This window comes from Engraulis encrasicolus, chromosome 22, assembly GCF_034702125.1.
Source record: "Engraulis encrasicolus isolate BLACKSEA-1 chromosome 22, IST_EnEncr_1.0, whole genome shotgun sequence".
NCBI classification, from domain to species: Eukaryota; Metazoa; Chordata; class Actinopteri; order Clupeiformes; family Engraulidae; genus Engraulis; species Engraulis encrasicolus.
This window is the reverse complement of record NC_085878.1, coordinates 12,193,499-12,214,011: the sequence shown is the minus strand read 5'-3', so window position 1 is coordinate 12,214,011 and position 20,513 is coordinate 12,193,499. Positions and strand designations below refer to the sequence as shown.

At 41.2% G+C, this 20,513-nt stretch overlaps 3 protein-coding genes across 6 annotated transcripts; 2 read left to right on the top strand and 1 right to left on the bottom strand.

The window, feature by feature from the left end:
• Positions 1-589: 589 nt before the first annotated feature.
• harbi1 (harbinger transposase derived 1) lies at positions 590-3,169 on the bottom strand. Its single transcript, XM_063187922.1, has 3 exons — positions 3,094-3,169; positions 1,719-2,436; positions 590-1,277 (listed from the first exon to the last, which is right to left on the bottom strand). The coding sequence occupies exons 2-3, from the start codon at positions 2,386-2,388 to the stop codon at positions 901-903; spliced, it is 1,047 nt and encodes a 348-aa protein (XP_063043992.1). The 5' UTR covers positions 2,389-2,436; positions 3,094-3,169; the 3' UTR covers positions 590-900.
• Positions 3,170-3,436: 267 nt separating this feature from the next.
• On the top strand, positions 3,437-15,183 carry atg13 (ATG13 autophagy related 13 homolog (S. cerevisiae)). Of its 4 annotated transcripts, none has more exons than XM_063187914.1 (18): positions 3,437-3,536; positions 4,243-4,323; positions 4,519-4,599; positions 4,684-4,803; positions 4,912-4,958; positions 5,278-5,418; positions 5,690-5,730; positions 6,026-6,122; positions 6,501-6,599; positions 6,908-7,001; positions 8,117-8,215; positions 8,692-8,784; positions 9,623-9,759; positions 10,238-10,358; positions 12,956-13,033; positions 13,469-13,582; positions 13,929-14,057; positions 14,173-15,183. In XM_063187914.1, exons 2-18 carry the CDS (start codon positions 4,255-4,257, stop codon positions 14,248-14,250), a joined length of 1,638 nt encoding a protein of 545 aa, XP_063043984.1. In that variant the 5' UTR covers positions 3,437-3,536; positions 4,243-4,254; the 3' UTR covers positions 14,251-15,183. The 4 variants fall into 4 exon arrangements, with proteins under 4 accessions (XP_063043984.1, XP_063043983.1, XP_063043987.1 ...); XM_063187913.1 differs by having other exon boundaries at positions 6,026-6,134; XM_063187917.1 differs by lacking the exon at positions 8,117-8,215.
• Positions 15,184-15,241: 58 nt separating this feature from the next.
• si:dkey-23n7.10 (SPRY domain-containing SOCS box protein 3) lies at positions 15,242-20,511 on the top strand. The gene is made up of 4 exons (XM_063187923.1): positions 15,242-15,998; positions 17,598-17,729; positions 18,383-18,573; positions 19,332-20,511. Exons 1-4 carry the CDS (start codon positions 15,836-15,838, stop codon positions 19,524-19,526), a joined length of 681 nt encoding a protein of 226 aa, XP_063043993.1. The 5' UTR covers positions 15,242-15,835; the 3' UTR covers positions 19,527-20,511.
• The last annotated feature ends 2 nt before the right edge of the window (positions 20,512-20,513 follow it).

The following is a 20,513-nucleotide window of genomic DNA, read 5'->3' as shown; positions in this document are numbered from 1 at the left end:
TTACGGGATCTGCACAGCTATACAAGCACTACAGCCAATAAAACCTTAATCTGACATGATGACACTTTGGCAGCAAACCTCTATGGCCACATGTTGCAGAGCCTTTCTAACTGGTAGGCCTACAGACAGTACCACCACATATTGTTGGGGTGTACTTTAAAAGGTGCACTGTGGCGTTTTTAGCTGTTTATTTCCAGAATTCATGCTGCCCATTCAGGAAAAGGTTACCTTTTCCACAAATAGGCCTACTTACCACCACCATCAATTTTTAAGTATCCATTATGCCTGGTAAAGAGGCTCCCATTGTCCGCCATTTTGAATTCCCTGAAATAGACATTTTTATGAGCAAAACTTACTATACTACTATACTGGTCATACTAGTAAGATTACATTTGGCAATAGGCTGCACAGTTTCAATGATCAGCAAAGTTGCAATACCTATGGCCACCATCCTACACAGTGCACCTTTAACTTTATCCTCAGAATGTATGAACATTAACCATCCAGTGGACCAGTGGTTTGAACAAATGCCCTTAATCTCATCATAAGCCTCCCAACATCCATTTGTAGTAAAGTAGTAGTAAAGTGATGAATGTAAAAGAGGATTTATTTAACATAATCACAAAAATAAAAGTAGCATTGACCCGCATTCATTCCTGTTGTCCCTGAACATAATTAGATTCTCTTCTGCACCAATGCACGTCTGAGTGTTCCACAGAGTCAACTTCTAAAGACAGACAGAATGGTACACTTCTGCCGTCAATGCCATGCCTTTATATTAGACATGCCTACACTTGGTTACAATTGTTCCCTAGAGAGACAGTACTATAACTCTCCATCTGCAAGTAGACCCAGCACAATAGCCCTTCGAGTGCTTCATGTTTGCACAGTGCCACATGTTCAGCTGAAGTGATTCAGAATGAGTTCCTGGCGTATCCTGTGTGCCTCGGGGTCAGAAGTCTCTGGACTTTCTGTAACCTCATCAGACTGTTCCGGAGCTTCTGTCCTCTCGAAGGTCCAAGCATCTAGTCCCGACTGAAGAGACACATTGTGAAGCACGCAGCACGCCAAGATGATGTTTGAGCACTTTTCAGGAGAGTACTGGAGGTAGCCTTTGGATCCATCCAGGCAACGGAAGCGAGTTTGAATTGCTCTGAAGGTGCGATCCACAATCTCATGTGTGTTGGTGTGGGCGAGGTTGTAGCGGTACTCAGATGGAGCCTCTGGGTTCTGGACAGGTGTCATTAGCCACTTCTTCAGAGGGTAGCAGTTGTCCCCTGGCAGAGAAACGAGAAAGCATTTTAGTCAGTCACATTTTTTTTAACTGCACAACAGTAGTTTGGTCAGGGTACAGCGTGGTGTGAGAAATCAGATAGGGTCCCAGGAAGCAGGTTTAATCACTATCCATGTTATGAAAAAAAAAAACTTCACCCTCCCCTTTACGATGACAGGCTAGGGATATAAATTCAGTGTGTCTATCATTGTCATTAGGAGAGAGTAAAAAGGCTGATTGTGCTGTGGCGTAGGGCACTAAGCACCCACACATTAATAGGCTTGCGTGCCCATGGTGACCCAGGTTTGACTTTGTGTGCCTGGGTCATTTCCCAACCCTACCCCATCTTGCACCCATTCCTGTCCACCTCTTTGACGGTATTGCCATAATGAAGGCAAACAAATATTTTGAAAAAGAATAAAAGGACAATGGGAATATGTCTTACCTAACAACCACCCTTCATGGATCTCTTGTTCTGAAAAATACTTTAGGACAGAGGACTGCTTAAATATGGCTTCATCCTGCAGACTTCCAGGCCAATGGGTCTCAGCACAAAGCAAAAGCCCCCTTGCATCACATACAAACTGACAGTTTATTGAATGGAAACCTCTCTTATTGACATAAGAGGCGTCCTCAGCATTGGGGGCTTTGATGGCTATGTGGGCACAGTCTACAACACCGATGACATTGGGGATTCCAGCGACCCTGTAAAACTCCTCTTTGGACTGCTGTTTGGTGGCCTCGTCTCTGTTGAAACCGATGAACTCTTCTGCCTTCTCAATCAGTGCTTTTGTAACATTAGTGACACAGCGACTCATGGACGCTTGACTGATGCCTATGGCATCTCCCATCTTGCTCTGGAAAAACCCAGATGTGTAAAATCCCAGCGCTGCAAGGACCTGTACATCCGGACTGATGGCTCTTGACCTCTGTGTACGTCTGGTCAAGCTGTCCCTCAGCAGTTCCACCAAGTAGTAAATGAACTCTCGGGGGAAGCCAAATGTTGACAAAAGGAACTCGTCTGAAACAGTGGCAATGTCAAATCTGTCCAGTGTTTTGTGTCCTCTTCCATGAAGCAACAAATCACAATCCAGTATTGCTATTGGTATTGCCATAGTTAGACCATGCACATTCAAAGTAGCAGCCTAATAATGTGTTCGAACCTGTGAAATGGAAGAAATGAACAGTGAGATATATAGGCTCTGAATTATATGTACGGTAGATGTTTTGTGCAACAGTACTGCAGTAGGCCTACATTATTGTAGAGAGGTTATCAAAACACCCAAACACGTACATGCTCCTCAACTAGCCTACGAAATACCGGTAAGGGGATGGAGACTCCCAACTGAGATCGCTCCCGGACGTGCGGTCCCAGGTGTTTCTATCACTCCCGGACGTGCGGTCCCACCCGATTATATTTCACGTATTATCATATACTGCCACATACAAGCAATTTAGGGTTAGGGTTAGGTTTAGGGTTAGGGTTAGGTTTAGGGTTAAGGTTAAGGGTTAGGAACAAAAAACTAACATCAACAACATAACTAGCTCCGTCATATGGCGGTGGTACCGATAGTCTGGCTAGTGGGAGCGAGATGAAAGGGGAGCGTCCTGGGTTGGGAGCGTCAATCAGGGAATCCGAAATACCACCGCACAGAAGATTACCAATGCTGCAATACGCTGTTCCTTTCACAGCTGCACCTGACCAGACATGCATTTACAAAATAGGTTCTCCTAAAACACATACGACGAACAATGTCCCATGCAACTAAATAATGAATAAGAAAACACACCATTAACATTCTAGCACATAAGTTATTTACCTTGACCGACGTGCTCGTCCTCAGTGTAAATGCATTTGTAAGTTCTCATCAGCACTTTCGATAATGTCATTTAATTTCGAGTATGATTTAAAACCATTTTTGTGAGACAGTTGTACTGCACATGTATGCGATCACACTTTACACTCGAGGGCTTTATCCATCTGGCGTCCCTTTATACTTCAGAAAAGTAGAGCAATGAGAAATATAGCCAATCTGCTGATCGTGAAACTGTGCTGCTGCGGATGGCTACGTAGGCTACTGCCAAATGAAAACAAACAGAAAACATGGAGGACTTTCCAGCGAGGGGATTGTTGGCTACGTGACCCAATAATTTTATACAGACGTCTCATCGTAGCGGACAGATACGACGATTAGTGTTGTTAAACGTCTAAACAGTCGGATTTTTCAAATACAAACTGTGGATACCAAATGTGTAATGATCTGTAAGTAAATGGCCTGGCCTAACAAAAGCCACAAACGTCACCTTCTCCAGCAGCACTCATTGGTATCATAACATTGATAGCATCATAGCTAGCAAGTGCAAAGAATGTCACGATAGTTAGCTTGATCAAACATTCTCGTTTCTCAACGTGTTCATTCTGTATTTTGTATATGTCGTCACATTGTGTATTTTAAATGATCAACATTATAATTAAATGCATGTCAGCCCTTCGTTTTGTAAATATTTTGAGATTTTTCGCTGATAACAGGTTGGCGTATGCAGCTAGTTAGCATTGTTGGCGATGCTAGCTTTTTAGGCTGAAATGAGAAGCTTCTCTTCTGTTAGCCACATATAGCTGCTACACGCAGTAGGTTTGTTGTGATTACGTGGGATTGTCACTTAGGGTTGTTTTTGTTCCTCTATACAAATGCTATTGATTCCTGTGCATAGTCAAACCAAAAGGGGGGACATGTTTCAGATTGTAAGCAATATCAATGGAATTACATTAAACTGTGATTAACATTATGTGTAAAAATGGTGATATCAAAACCAGAAGGGGGGACAATCCCCCCTACAAATCTCACCCTGGGCCTACTTGTCTGCACTGGCTGTTGGCATGTTGGTGCATGTTCTTGTGAGTTTTATTATTGAGGGATGAAACTGTCTGACATAAATATGTTAAACATTATGTGGTCAATCCTACCCAGACACACGCCAACATGGACAGTGATCTGAGCCCACAAGACAAGAAGGACCTCGACAAATTCATCAAATTCTTCGCCTTGAAGGTATAACTTTAGTGACAGAAACAAAGATATTTGATTCCTCAGCACTCACTGATTGCAAATTGGCATAGCGTTACAGTGGGCCTAAGCTAAAAGTAGTCTAATCTTCGAAATAAGTATCATAAAGTACACACTGCGTACTCTCACTCTGGCAGCATTCCCTGTCACTTGCCTAATGCCATTATTGTCTATTTTCAGACCGTGCAGGTCATCGTACAAGCTCGCCTGGGAGAGAAAATATGTACGCGCTCATCATCTTCACCCACCGGCTCTGACTGGGTAAAACATTTGACACACTTGTAGATCAGCCTTTAACCTGCTGATTAAGATTTAAATAGATGCTAATCCAATCTTATCCTTCAGTTCAATCTAGCAATTAAGGACATCCCCGAAGTTACACATGAAGCCAAAAAAGCGTTGGCTGGACAGTTGCCCAGTATTGGGCGGTCCATGTGTGTGGAAATCTCACTCAAGACTTCAGAGGTAAATGTATGCTTTAAACTATTGCAGTAACTATTCAATGATATTACTTGATTTTTGTACCAGCTCTGAAGAAGGAGTTAAATATTTGATCTTTCAATTGTCTTGCAGGGGGATTCCATGGAACTAGAAACATGGTGTCTGGAAATGAATGAAAAGTAAGATTTCAGCAAAATTCTGACACTCAGAGATATTTTTCTGTCAGTTTTTGACTCTGGATGGACAATACCTGGGACTAAAGAGCACCTAAACCAAATAAGCCTCCAAAAGAGCACCTAAACCAAATAAGCCTGCATGGCATAATATACAGAACAAGTTTACATTTATTAGGGTAGAAACTGTACAAAGTAAGATACATTTTCCATCTCCACCTATCCACACTTCTAGTTTTGCAAAGTGGATACACATAGTGACAGAGCTGTGTGAACCCATGTGATTATTATGTTTTTAATCCTTTGATTTTGTTACACTTTCTAGGTGTGACAGAGACATTAAAGTCTCCTACACTGTCTACAATCGCCTGTCACTGCTCCTGAAGTCATTGCTGGCCATCACAAGAGTGACACCAGCATATAAACTGTCTCGGAAGCAAGGCCATGATTATGTCATTCTGTACAGGTACAACCCCCCCCCCCCTTTTAAAACATAATCAAATTTCTCAGTAAATGATGCTTAAGGAGGATATTTATGCTTAGCTTCTCAAAGAGGGTGTGCATGAATTATATGTTCAGCTGGTTATTGTTCAGCTAGTTACTGTAATTGTGTCTCAACTTTCAAAGCTTTATTTTGTTGTTTTTAGTTTGCAAAAATGGCTACTGTTTGATTTGTTTGCATTTACAACAACATTATTGTGTTTCTCTCTCTCCTACCCCCCTCACAATTCTCCCAGGATATACTTTGGAGAGGTGCAGTTGGCAGGACTTGGAGAAGGTAATTGTCCCTGTTGAAAGTACATCTTACGGCAGCAAAATGACCGGTTTTGAAGCAAACATGTTATTACCCGACCTTGTGCAGATACTGAACCTATACTACAAAGCTGGTTCAGGATAAGTTAAGGTTAAGTTAAGAGGTAAATCATCTAATACAAGAGCCTGGACTCCCCATTTTCTTAAGAAAAGCTCTTGTATTATATGATTTACCTCTTAACTTAACCTTAACTTATCCTGAACCAGGCCCACTGTGTCTAGTCCCTTTGTTGTTAACTTCCGTACCTCTTGAAATGCAGGCTTCCAGACAAACCGTGTGGGCGTTGTGGGCACCCCCATTGGCACCATCACCCTGTCCTGTGCCTACCGCACCAACCTGGCCTTTATGTCCACAAGGTGCAGAGACTCGTACGTGGCTTGCATGTTTATTAACTTTCTCCTCATTTCATTTCACCATTGTTATCAGGATGTGTCATTTTGTACTTTTTGATCTGCTGATCTACTGACTAAAGTTAAAAATATAATAATTTTGATAATATAATAATATTACATTAGTAGGCATGTCTGTGGGTGATGATATAAGAGAACCCTAAATGAAAGATAACCTCTAAGTCCAGCCTCATGATGCTCATATTTCACGATGAGGCAAAATGTCGTTGTTATTGTTATTACAAAAAACATAACCTCATTTACAATATAACATCACAAATCTATGTTACAGTTATTATTTCGATTGATTTCTCCTACTCTTTCATTTGATCTATAAACATGCAGGCAGTTTGAGAGGACGGCTCCCATCATGGGTATCATCATAGACCACTTTGTGGAGCGCCCCTTTGGGGCCATGGGCCACATGCACCCCTGCAACTACAGGTGAGCATCAACATCCTGACGTCTAGTTTCCTTTTCATCTTCAGTTCACTCACTTAACAGAGAACAGTGTGTTACACACAACAGTGCGTCTCATACAACTGACCCCAAATACATCACTTATTAGTCACATAATGAATGCTGTGTAGGCAAATACTAGTATGTATAGCTACATGCTTTTTTTATATTTATGCCGGTCAGTCAGAAACAGGTTTGCTTTTTGGATGGTTTGCGCTTTGCACACCACATAGGTCTGTTGACAGTCACACGCATTTGTTTGACAATCCCACCCATTCTGTTCCTGTTTCCAGGGCTCCTGGTGAGGAGGAGGGTGGTGTCTATGGCGGGGTGGAGGACTCCCAGGAGGTCTGCACCACCTCCTTCTCCACATCGCCTCCCTCACAGGTACACCCATCTCAGCCTCTATACCACTCTGCTGATGTTTCCAAACCCTTTCCCTTCTTCTCCCTACATCTTTCCTACATCTTGAAATGGGTCAGATGTTAGTTTTATTCTCATTTTCTTGATTGATTAAGTTCAATAAGTGTTGGTGTTGGTGCAGCTGAAGGTGTCAGTCCCAACTTCAGGAAGTAGAAGCTGGAAATGATTCTGTCGGTGTGCTTAAACAAAATGCCTTTTCTAGTTACCTCATTTATCAGTTAAACTTATTTGTAGGGTGGTTAAGAAGAACTATTGTCTAAAACATATGATGGCGTTGTACTTTCTGAAGTCAGGTCTGACACCATTGGGAAATTCTGCCTCGTCAAATGAGTATAACACAGGATACTTAACCCCGATGATTTGTTCTGATTCAATTCAATTTTAATTCATTCTTTATTCCAGACCCAGGGGATCCATATCACATTGAAAAGACAAAGCATCACGACACAGTACATATCTTAACAACAAAAAACAAAAAAAACGGAACAACTGACAAAGAAAAAGAAGGGGGAACAAAAAAAAAAAGATAAAATAAAAAAAAACACAGATATATCATAATTCTCAAGTCATTGTCCCACATACAAGCATGCTCGCCAGTGATTCCACATGTTTGAGAAGAGTCTCACAGAGCTACATTTAGGGCTGGCCAGGACAGCAACTAGGGTATTTTGTGACTCAGATGCCCTGCACATGAATTTATACATAAGATTTCTCAGCACAGCTGCACAAGTAGGTACCCCAGAATTGACAAACATTTGGCTTGCACTTGACCACTTGATAACCTCAGACCCATTTAATGTACATTTTCATTATTTGTCTTGTGTACTTTATGTGTGTGTTCTTTAAGTTTGGTGTTTTGGTACTCAGCCTTTCTCTACGTTGACACTTTGGCATTTGGCTTCACAAAAAGATACAGCTCTTGCCTTGGCTCTTTACCAATTCACTGCGTTTGTTGTTCTTGCTCCTTCCCTGTCTCCTTTTTACTGTGAGTGGTCTGTACATTTCTGTTTTTCGCATCCTCTCTCTCCTGTTTTTCCTCTTTGTCTGTCTGTGTACGTCTGTGCTTCTGTCTACTGTAGTGTTTGCTCACTGTAAGTAAGGCCCATTTAAAGACGCCTAAGCCCGTACTGATCGACACTCTGAAGGTACCGGTGATGGGTTTGGCCTACTCGCATCAAGTGAGTTTTCAACGTGTGGACCCTAGTTGCCCCACTTGCCCATAGGTTGCATAGGTTGGCCCCTTTACACAGTTGAAGGAACGCTTATTAACTTTTGCAGTTATTTTGTTTATCAATCCACATAGTGCTACCTACTTTCTCTTGTACGTTTCATCTGCTTAAAGTTATCATGCTTAAGAGCTTTGTCATTATACTGTTGCATTGCAGGTAAGTTTCAGTGCATTTCAGCGGTTGCTGTTCTGCTTTACTCTCACTTTTAATTGCTTTGCTATCTTTTACGCTCTATCTCCTCTTATTCAAATAACACATGCAATCAGAATTGCTTATTGGGTCCTTATCATATTTCACTTTTGTCATTGTATTGTGCATTTTGTACACCACTGTATATTTTATAATATCCGTGTTGCTTTCCTCCTGGCTCTTGGTCTCCTCTTCATCATCTTTCCCCCCTCCCCCTCCCCCTGTTCTCTCTGCAGCTCTACAGCTCCCGTCTGTCCTATCAGACTCCTCCTCTGGGGGCCAATGACATGTGTCACCCTGCCACCTGCGGCGCTGCCCATCCGCACCAGGTAAACCTACAAGACCAATAGACCTGTCTGCCATGATGTCGGCCTAGTGCATCACTCCAAATGTGCCAAGTTGGAGTCTCTCTCGAAAGTGACTTGCTGCAGGTCGAATCTCATGTCATCCATGGCTGAAGCACCCTACAGTGCCCTACACAAATTTTCTTTGGGATCAATAAAGTAATACTCAAGTGTACTCGATAAGGGTATCTAATGTAATTTAGCTTAGTGCTATGTAATTTAATCTGCTCTGCCAAAATACTTGTAAAGTTGTAAAGTTACAGAGTGATGCTGGTAATAAAGAACTTCACATTGGTTTGTATACCTTTTAATGGCACAAAAGGTGTTAAAAATGACGTACACTGATTCTATAACCCATGCAACGCGGCAAAAGTTAAAGTTATGCTGTGTAACATCTTTTCCTGTTTGGTTACCACCAGTCAGTTCCTGTAGTCTCCACTGACAGCCACCACTGAGCTTACCAAGTTCATGTATTAAACGAAAGACAAAAATAACACATTCAACTGAACTGACAGTGTAAGGTTTACTCGCACTTGCACGTTTACTTGGATTACTGTGATTTATTTAGGCAGATATGGCCCCATTTGTTGTTACCCCCTTAGATCAGCAAAACATTGACAGGCACTGCAGAATCATTCACCCTATTTGAAATTCAGAATCATTTACATGGCACCTCACTTCCTGTAGAGTAAACAAGGCCTTTATATCAATAGTGACTCTGTTAATGTTTTACCATCTGACTCACTTTGCAGTTTGATGTCTAATATGTAACCCTCCACCTGATGTTTTGATTGTACGGGTCTATGTTGTGTTTTGGTTTCAGATGACAGTAGGTGGGAAGGAGGGTGGTGTCCCTATACCTGCTCAGCCATATCATGGAGCGCAGGCAGAGCATGGCAGAATGGCCTCGTGCCCCCCTCACGACCCGGCACACCACATCCCCGCCACCCCGTCAAGCAGGTGACTGCCAACCCTCCTCCACCTTCCTCAGATTACTGCAGGCCATTGTAGATGTGACATGGTCAGGGCTTGCAGTGGTAGTATTTTGCACTTCAGGGCCATAATTTCTGGATCAACCACAACACCTGCAACCTTTCTTAAAATTTCAACCAATCTATTACAACCTAAACAAATCCCTTTTCTAATATGAATCGGGGATCTGAAGTTGCTTTTGTTTTAGGTGTGTGGGTGCTCCCAAGTTGCCTAATTATCATCTACTTTCAAATCTCGTACCGAGATGTTGGTCTGACCAAGAAGATATCGAATAATATTTCCCAAATGGCCTGATTAACTCACCTCCCTCAGCTTGCACTTTCAGCTGAAGTGTTCTATTTAATTTTTTTTTTAAAGAAACAACAACAATTCTTAAGACCATAGGGATTTTCCCGATGGTAGAAGTGTTTTGTTTGGGTTGAGCCTGGCCTGTTGTGTTTTGCAGTGGGGAGGATGCAGAGACGTGCTCGAGGAGTGGCGACCTGAAGAGTGCCTCTCCATCAGACCCCCTGGAGACCACCTTCACTCGCAAAGTTGGAGCTTTTGTCAATAAGCCCACTACACAGGTGCTAACCACAATCCCCCTTCCCCTTTTGTCAATAAGCCCACTACACAGGTGCTAACCACAATCCCCCTTCCCCGACGCACTTGCATGGTCTCCAAACTTGACAGACATTGTGTTTGAGTATGCTTTGATTGTAGGAGACGTATCACCAGGGAAAAGCATGTCACAAACTTTAAAGCTTCCTTTGTTGGTTGTTCATAGAACATAGGCTTATTGACCTGAAGAAATGTTGTTAATAAGAAAAGGCCATGGACTCTCTCTTGACAGTCTAAGGGAACATTTCCAATATGCATGTACAGTATATCACGAAAGTGAATACACCCCTCACAGTTTTGCAGATTTTTGAGTATATCTTGTCATAGGAAAGCATTACAGAAATTTCACTTTGACACAATGATTAGTGACCTTTTAACAACATATTTCACCGCTTAAATTTCTTGTTCACTCAGAAAAAAACAAAATACAGCCATTAATGTTTGAACATGTACTCACAAAAGTGAGTACACCCCAGATTAAAATCCGGTAGAGAAGGGACTGTGTTGACTCGAATCGTCTCGAAATTAGACGAAATGAAAAGGGATGAAAAGGGAAGTCATCAGTGTGCGTTTCAACCTTTCTTTGCATTGAACTTTTACATTTTGAGTCTGCATCTGGCTTAAATAGATTGGTGTGAGATTTGAATGCAATCCTATGGAGAATATCATGATCTGCTTCAGTAGTCACAGTGCATGATGACATGCATGTTTCTTTTAGGTGTATTTCAGATTGACAATGTTGACAGCATTCATGCATTCCCAAACCATGTCAGTCCCACTACCATGCTTGGCTATTGAGAGGATACACCTTTTTTGTAAAACTCACTTGTTTACCACCACACATGCTTGACACCATCTAAAGCAAATTTGTTTATCTTGGTCTCAAGAGAGATGAACAGACCAAGGATATGGATCACTGGAACCATGTCGTGTGATCTGAAGAGACCAAGATAAACAAATATACTTTAGATGGTGTCAAGCATGAGTGGTGGTAAACAAGTGAGTTTTACAACAAAAAGTGTATCCTATCAAAAGCCAAGCATGGTAGTGGGACTGACATGGTTTGTGGATGCATGAATGCTGTCAACATTGGTAATCTGAAATACACCTAAATGAAACATGCATGTCAACATGCACTATGACTACTGAAGCAGATCCTGTTATTCTCCATAGGATTGCATTCAAATCTCACATCAATCTATTTCAGCCAGATGCAGACTCAAAATGTAAAAGTTCAAAGCAAAGAAAGGTTGAAACACACACTGATGACATCCCTTTTCATTTTGTTTCATTTCGAGACGATTCGAGTCAACACAGCCCCTTCTCTACCGGATTTTAATCTGGGGTGTACTCACTTTTGTGAGTACATGTTCAAACATTAATGGCTGTATTTTGTTTTTTTCTGAGTGAACAAGAAATTTAAGCGGTTAAATATGTTGTTAAAAGGTCACTAATAATTGTGTCAAAGTGAAATTTCTGTAATGCTTTCCTATGAAAAGATATACTCAAAAATCTGCAAAACTGTGAGGGGTGTATTCACTTTCGTGATATACTGTATTTATACACCACATGGTAATGTTCTTTTGTAAAGCAATTGAGAAGTATATCTTCATGCAGCATACATCTTCATAGAACACAACCCAAAAATGTAGGGCAGTATTTAACAGCAATTCAACATGAAGAGTCAGTTTTTGAGAAGCACTGAAGGTAGTGCTTTCAGCAAAAGTTTGCACATGTCTTTGAATGGCTATCAGGCTCCTCTCAACCAGAGTAAGACTAAGAAAAAGGAAGTAGAACCGTGGGCATGTTTGGGCGGCAGAACACTAGGATAACCTACAGCTTGCTGTAGCCCAGGGTTTTTTTTTTTTAAATATAAAAAAAGATATAGTTGTTATGGGTTTTTTGTCTTTATTTTTGAGAGGACCTTGGAAGGAGAGACAGGAAATGAGTGGGGAAAGAGAGATGGGGAAGGATCGGCAAATGACTCGGGGCAGTAAACCAGTGCCCTACCGTTACGCCACAGCAGGGCCTGTAGCCCAGTTTTTAAAACGGATTCAGGTCCTGCCTGAGGCTAAAACTTAACAACCAACAACCAGAAGGAAATTACATCTTTTGTTGCTATTCGGCATAAATATTTAGGCTGCTAGCACTAAATGATGACATCCAAGGTAACCCAAAGGAAATCCTAGAGCTCAGGTGACGTTTTAAAGGAGCTTTAGTGTTCTTCACCCGTCACTTTCATGTAATAACAATTGGGTAACAAATGAGCAAGTGTATGCAATCTCCATAATATATTCCATGTTAAAGAAGTCTGCACGGTAAGCTGCAGGATTATTGTACGTGTATGCAAGACTTGGAACATACAGTAGTCATTGCGCTCCATAGAGATGTAAGGTTAGGGGAGATTTTTTAGCATTTGCACAGGGAACATATTTCCATTTTTATATCACTCTCTCTCGTACTGGAACTTAATTTCTGAATCACGAACAACGTAATATAGTTAAAATGTGTTGTATGTCTCGGAGGCACTGTTATTCATGCATGGCATTTACGTCCTTTCCAGGTCACAACTGCAAGTCTGGACTTGCCATTTGCAGCTTTTGCACCCCGTGCCAGTGACCTGGAGGAGAATGACCCCATGGTAAAATCGAATTCTTGGTCTGAGTGAATTACAATTTGCTTGGATAGTTTTCTCTTTTGCATTCACCATATTCTCCTTCCTGAAAATCTGTATCGCATTTCTGTGACCTACCATCTGGACTTTTTATTATTTTGAGTGATGTTTTATTGTGTGGAATCAATTTTTGAGATTTTGCATTATATGGGCATCTGTTGCCTAACAGTTGAGGAGTGGGTTGCAGCTTTCCATTCAACACAAGTAAGACCAAAATGTTGAGTGGGGAGTGAATAACCTCACCTCTTCTGCGCCATCATCCATATCTAAAGTACCCTTGAGCAAGACGAATTACCCCATGTTTCTGCAAAGGCAATTGACTGTCGCTAATTCACTGTAACTTGCCCTAGATGGGAACTTCTTCATTTAGATTTAATGTACTGTAATGTATTGTTGTCTCAGGTACATCCACCGGTGTCCCCGACCACGTCGTCTCCACTGCAGGGTAGTCTGCACTCCCAGGGCTCCAGTGAGCCGGGCGAGCAGGCCCAGGAGGACTTCGTCATGGTGGACTTTGTAAGCTCTTACTCATCACATTAGAAACACAAAATGTTATAGACCTGTGCATGGTATTAACAATTGTAATAGAGATGTTGATGTTATAAGACCAGTGATACACATACACGTATAAGATTTTTTTTATTTTATTGTGAAATAGATTGTAGTAAAATATTGAATAGCTAAACTAACAAATTATATAGCCTAGTCCATACAATACTATAGAACATTAATGTACAGTATGGAGATCTAAAAAAAAATAAGCATTTTTCAATTCATTAGTCTAAATGTAGCAAGTCTAAAAAGTGACGAGTGAATCAATCGCTTCTCTGATGATGATGATCTCTGGCTTTGTCCTATGCAGAAGCCAGCCTTCTCCAAGGATGACCTTCTGCCCATGGACTTGGGGACATTTTACAGGGAGTTCCAGAACCCACCCCAGCTGGCCAGTCTCTCCATAGACGTCAGTGCACAATCCATGGCTGAAGATCTGGTAAGAGACCATCTCTTTCACAGCTTCCATTTTAATTATTAACATTTATGTCCATAACATTTTTGAACCGCTTGTGTCTTATTGTCTTCTTCCTCTCCCCCCACCCCCACCTCAGGACTCACTTCCAGAGAAGTTGGCCATCTACGAGAAGAATATTGATGAATTTGATGCATTCGTGGAAACTCTACAGTAGGATGACCATAGTTCTCGACCGCTCCTTTCCCAAATCTGCCACAAAAAAAAACAACCTTCATTTCTGAACCGTGTGGTAGGGTGAACTTGAGAGAATTTCTTTGTCAGGTAATCCAAGTTCTGCAACTGAGCATCTTACTATTTACTATACACCTGTAGATAATTCTGGAAAAATAATGGAAACGGTGAGGACTCAAGGACTTTGAAAATGAAAGTGTAATGCTCTGATTCCTCTTGTGGGCAACTGGTGTCCAAGATTGTAACTGGTACCATTTATGTCACTTATCTGGCAATCTTAAACAATATTTGGACAGATGTATTCACCCTCTCAGATATCTTGTGAAATATATATGGGAAATATTCATTCAATGCACTAAACATCATTGCAAAGCCAGCCATAGACTAGGCTATTTATTGTACTCACTCACACACACACACACACACACACACACACACACACACACACACACACACACACACACACACACACACACACACACACACACACACACACACACACACACACACACACACACACACACAATATGGTATGACTATCTGTCCACAACTTCACTTCATGCCTAAACAAAAAAAGACACTAGTGTACACTGCAAGGAGCTTTCTGTGATTGTCTAACTTGCTTTTGTAATCAAAGACAAAGATACTGAAGGTGTTTTTACGTTTTGTGTGTTTTTGTATTCAATCAGAATAATTTAAGAAGGAAGGGAAATCACAAATGTCTGTCGTATTCACTTCTACAACTGATGTAAATCTTCCTCAGCCATCTGATGCTATTTAGAAAGCATCTCTGTCTTCATGTCTTCAGGCATTATCCTAATTTTGCTTTCTGAAACGTGTTTATCTACGTCCCTCTGCTCTCACTTGCCTTGTTAATATAGCATGTACATGTTGTGTAATAAATTGTTTTATTTCATTGGCTTCTTGTAATGTCCATAAGGTCACTCCCGTACACTTGTCATAGACCATGCCCTTGTTGCGAAATGTGCTTATGTTACAGATACAATTTCAAGTGAGGGAGGAACCAATAGAGTGGTGGTAGCCACATGGAGTTTATGTAACGACTTTTTTCAGCAGCCTCAAATAATGTATTCCTGTGACTATGTCGACTAAAACGTTGCAAAGTTGCATTTTTATACATAATTATAGTGTAGGGGGGGCTGAGAGCATAATCCAATAAAGGGAGAACGTTTTCGCTGCTGCTTTGCCGACCCAAACAATTCTTGGAAGACCCAAATATAGTTGGTTTGACAGTTACGTAATCTGCGCAGCACACGTGAACAGTCTGTAACAACAACAGAGCGAACTTAAGGTTCAGTTACAGGCTGTGCTTAGGGTCCGCCTGTGAGTGAAAAACTTTGAAACATTTTAACAGTAGGCTACTAAGCTTCTTGTAGTTCAAGTATGAGTGAGTAGTCTAGTAGTGTGAGTGAGTAGCCTAGAAGTTTCATTCGCTACTGTGTCAACATTCGGTGGAAGTAGAAGGCGTGGGGTGGAATGTGACAGTCGATACAAAGTAACCAACACTGTTGAGGGAGCGAGAATTCCGGAGAACACCAAACAAAACAATGGCATATCCATCACTCTTGGGTCATACTTGGGAGGCTTGGAACTGGGATGCCGCCGCCAAATCTAATGCCGTGGAGCTGTCATCATGCCAGCAAGCGGTTTATTTTCATACCAACACGTTATTGGAGAGTGAGGGATCCGCAGGTGTGCGTGGCACCAAGGGTGAGACCACAATCAACTGTGTAATGTTGACGTTTCTCTTGCATTGAATATTATTTCTCACATTTGTTATCACATTTGCATAACCTACTGGATATGCATTGTTATGCATAACAATGTAGGATATTAGTAAAAATAAAATTCAATAGTCCCTTTTGGCTACAAAATAGATGTTCTCCAAATCAAATCAGCTAGCAGCATGTCTTTTCATCAAGAGTTCAAGATCACAAACAATATTAGGCTACATTTCCAATAGACCTATGCCTATTAGAATTCTGGTATTTAATCATTTTGGTCCATTCTCAAAACACAATCACAATAGGAATCTCTGGAACTTGTCCAAAAAAAAGGGGGGGGGGGGTCTGTGAAATGACTCAATTGCACATAACTACCCATCACTGATGGTCTTTTGCTTCTAACCCAGCCCATGAGTATCCATTTGCCGTATTGTACTCAGCACTGCCACCTAGTGAAGATTATACAGTAGATGTGGTTATGAAGAATTGTCAATGTTATGGGCCTAAAGTCCCCCACATCACGCCAGTGCTACCTGTCATCTCGATATTGGATAGCCTATGGAGTGTATGACCAATTGCCATAATGTTTATATCTTTGGGAAAATGTTGGAGCAACTCCTTGAGGACACTCAAAATATGGCAGATGTTTTACAGCCCACCATGATCCCAACACTGCCCTTTACTAACAACATATACAACATTGGGTCTTAATTGACCTCCAAAAAGAACATGGGTTTGGAGGAATCACTAAGACATTTTTTATTGTGTTTATTGATTTTACCAAATTATTACACAAAGGTCACATAATACACATTGAATCATATTCAAACATGGTAGAACAAATAAACAGAATCTCCCAGTCCCTCCCTACCTCCCAATGTAGGACCACAAATTCTAGAATAAATTCCACAATATAAAACATATAAGATGAAATTGAACAATAATGATAATAACAATATAATATAATATAATAATAATAGTAATAACAATAATTATAACAATATCACTGGCTGAGACATTTTAAAACTCAGCTCCTACTATTAAAGCCAGCCAAATCTGTCCTGCTGTAGGCCTACAAAATGTTTTTTTTTGTTGGGTTATTCAGTTCCGTATCAGTTAAGACCGTTTATTTTCTGCTTGAATGAACAGGAAGAACCACATGACAGTCACCCATTCTATTGGCCCTTGGGCAGAGTGACTTTTCCGAAGAAAAATACTATGCCAGTTCCACTCTCACAGTCAACTTCCCTGTTTTTCAAAACAGTTGTGCAGAAGTTACTGTAACTGTGGCAAACAAACTCAATCTCCAGTCCAGTGATATCAGTCCTATGATGTCAATGGAGAACAGCATTATACTGTACACCTACTAAAGGACTGTGCCCATTCTATGGTCCCCTTAACGCCATTGGATATAATTAATATCATCAAAATAAAATGAAATACAAATAATAAAACATTTCAGTGTCTGTGATGCCCTCTTACGGCTTGTTGTCTATGCAAGGTGTAAAAAATTGACATGCTGTCCAGTGAAATGAAGTTAAGATTATGTAAATACCTAGTTAATTGGATTAATCATGTTTGTCAGGTTTCTGGTATGGAGAACATTATTGGGAGGTAGAGTTCACTGAACCCCTGTATGGCTGCTCTGTAATGGTGGGCTTGGGGACAAAGGAGGCCCTACTGCATTCTGACCAAATACAGTCCACCAACCTTCTGGGTGAGTACAGCTCTTCATGAAGCTGCACACTGTTCATCAGTCAGTTTATTATTACTTTATCACTGAAAAGCTCTTGGTATGATTTTCCCAATAGGGCGTTACTCAAAGTAACACAATTTTAGGTAGGCCTAGTTGTGTATTCAAACTATGGTATATGAAATGAAAATGATGGTAATGATGATACATGGTATGGTAGTCTAATATTGATGATTATTGATGATTTTCTTGATTAGTAGTAGTAGTGGTAATGTTAGAGGGCAGCCATCGCCTAGTGGTTAAGGAGACAGGCTTTAGATCCGAGGGTTGCGGGTTCGAATCCCACCCTTCCATTCCCTAGCACACTCCATGGCTTAGGTGCCCTTGAGCAAGGCACTGACCTAACCCTATACTGCTCCAGGGATTGTAACCAATACCCTGTAAATGATTGTAAGTCGTTTTGAATAAAACATCAGCAAAGAGTAATGTAATGTTAGTAGTACTAATAATAATTACAGAATCTCTGCTGGGCCTTGGCTTTGGCTGCAATGGCTAAGGCACCATACTGTTATCCCAGCAAATAATAAAGCCACAAAAATAGTTATAAGAAAGCAATCTCTTTGCTGCAAAAGCAAATATTTAATCTTGACTCAAAGTATGCTGTGTTATCTACCCAGGCATGGATGGGGAGAGTTGGGGTCTGTCCTACAAGGGCTCCCTGTGGCACAACGGCCAAAGCAGGAAGTACACGGAGGCCTTCTACGATAAGAGCACGGTCATTGGTGTCCTGCTAGACCTCAACTCAGGAGCGCTCAGCTTCTACCTCAATGGAGTGAGCCTCGGCCTGGCCTTCTCTGGTCTACATAAGGTAATAATATATACAGTATAGGGTATATATCTTTTTTTTTTTTAAGAATAGTGATCATGGTCATCATTTTTTTTTTTAATTTTTAGAATTTCTATCCTTGATGAAGTTTCCCTGCTTCACACCTGCAGCTGAAAGGCATGCATGGCAAGGTTTTTAATCTCTGAAGTCAGGATCTCAGTGTCAACTCTTAGTATGTCTACAGAACTTTTAGGAAGAAAAGGGTGTGTTACGTGTCAATATCGCAATATGATAACCTTTTTTGTTATTACCTCTGCCAAGGAGGTAATGTTTTCGGTCGCTTTGTTTGTCTGTCTATCAGCAGGATAACTCAAAAACTATTCGGAACCAGGACTTTTTAAAATATTCTATCAGCAGGATTACTCAAAATCCAATCAACGGATTTGGACGAAACTTTGTGGAGTTGTTAGTAATGACCCAAGGAACAAGCGATTCAATTCTGGTGGTGATACGGATCAGGACCCAGATCCAGGACCTTTTAAAAGATTCTTCACCATTGCTGGCCTATAAATCTAGACGCCCCTAGCTTTCTTGGCGGAGGACGTCTGCGCTCTCTGAGTGCTTCTAGTTATTAAATATCTTTCAAAAAACATACCTCAGAAGTTACTCTCATGTGCAATTATGATATTGAGATTGCCTCCCTGTCTCGTTGTCCTCAAAGGGACGTCCTCTCACACTGCTCAGTCATGACAGTTCCTTTGTCCCTCACTAATGACCTCACTGGCCTGTCCTTTGTCCAGGTGAGCAGACCTCTGTACCCTCTCGTCAGCTCCTCGGCTCCAGAGACAGAGCTTCTGCTGGGCCTACGCACCTGCCGTCTGATGTCTCTTCAGGACTCCTGCCTCCATGTCATCTCTCAAAGCCTCAGCTCTCAGGCCAGCCCCCACTCCTTACCCTTACCCAGGGTCATCTGTGAGCAGCTATCGAGCGCTTAACACAGACCTTATAGTACTTACCCTTACCTAGGGTCATCTGTGACCAGCTATCAAGAACTTAACACAGTACTCACTCCCTAGTCCCTATACTTACCCAGGGTCATCGGTGAGCAGCTACCAAGCACCTAAGACAGTTCTCACTTCCTGTCTCAATCCTAGCCCTACCTCATAACCAGACATATACTGTACAGTACAGTATGTGAGCAGCTACAAAACACCAAATCAGCAGTATATCGTTGTTGTCAGCGTTATAGTCAAGCAAGATCTACCATTTCCACCCTTCACTCCTTACACCTAGACAGATTGCCTACACACAATTACCAGAGCACTCATACACACCTACTGATATGTATCTGTGCAGTTTTTATGGACATACAGTTTTGTATAAAAATATTAGCCAGGCCACGCTCTCCTAGTGGCGCAACACCTTCGGCGTTGCAACTAGTCAGGTCAAGAGCAATGCAAGTACTTTCTGAGTTCCCGAAAATACGGGAACTCCTTTCACTTTGTCAGGAAGCAAACAACCATAAGCAAACCAAGGGAGGTGGGTCAACCATACCGTTTCGGAAATGTTAATTGTTATGCTCTTGATCAGACCAAGTCTCGAAGAGATTTGAACGTCGATGATAATCAGGCTATAAAAATATATGGCCCGTGAGCCGGCCAATGTATCACAAGAACTACAGCCCTGATTATTACCAGAAACACAACACCCCATTAAAACGCTATTTGGCCAAGTGACAAGAGTGAATGATAATAGCCATTACAGTAATAGCAATGATTATTATCATATTCATGCCAAAGATGACATCTGTGTGGGAGGTATGGGGATACGATTTTTTTAACGCTGAATGTTTGAAATTAAATTGTTATACTCTTGTTAAACAGTTGTAAATATGTAATAAATTAATATTTTTTGCAGCAAATACATGACATGTTTGTGCTCCATCCATATTCCACAACCCACAGTTATGCACATGTTTTTGA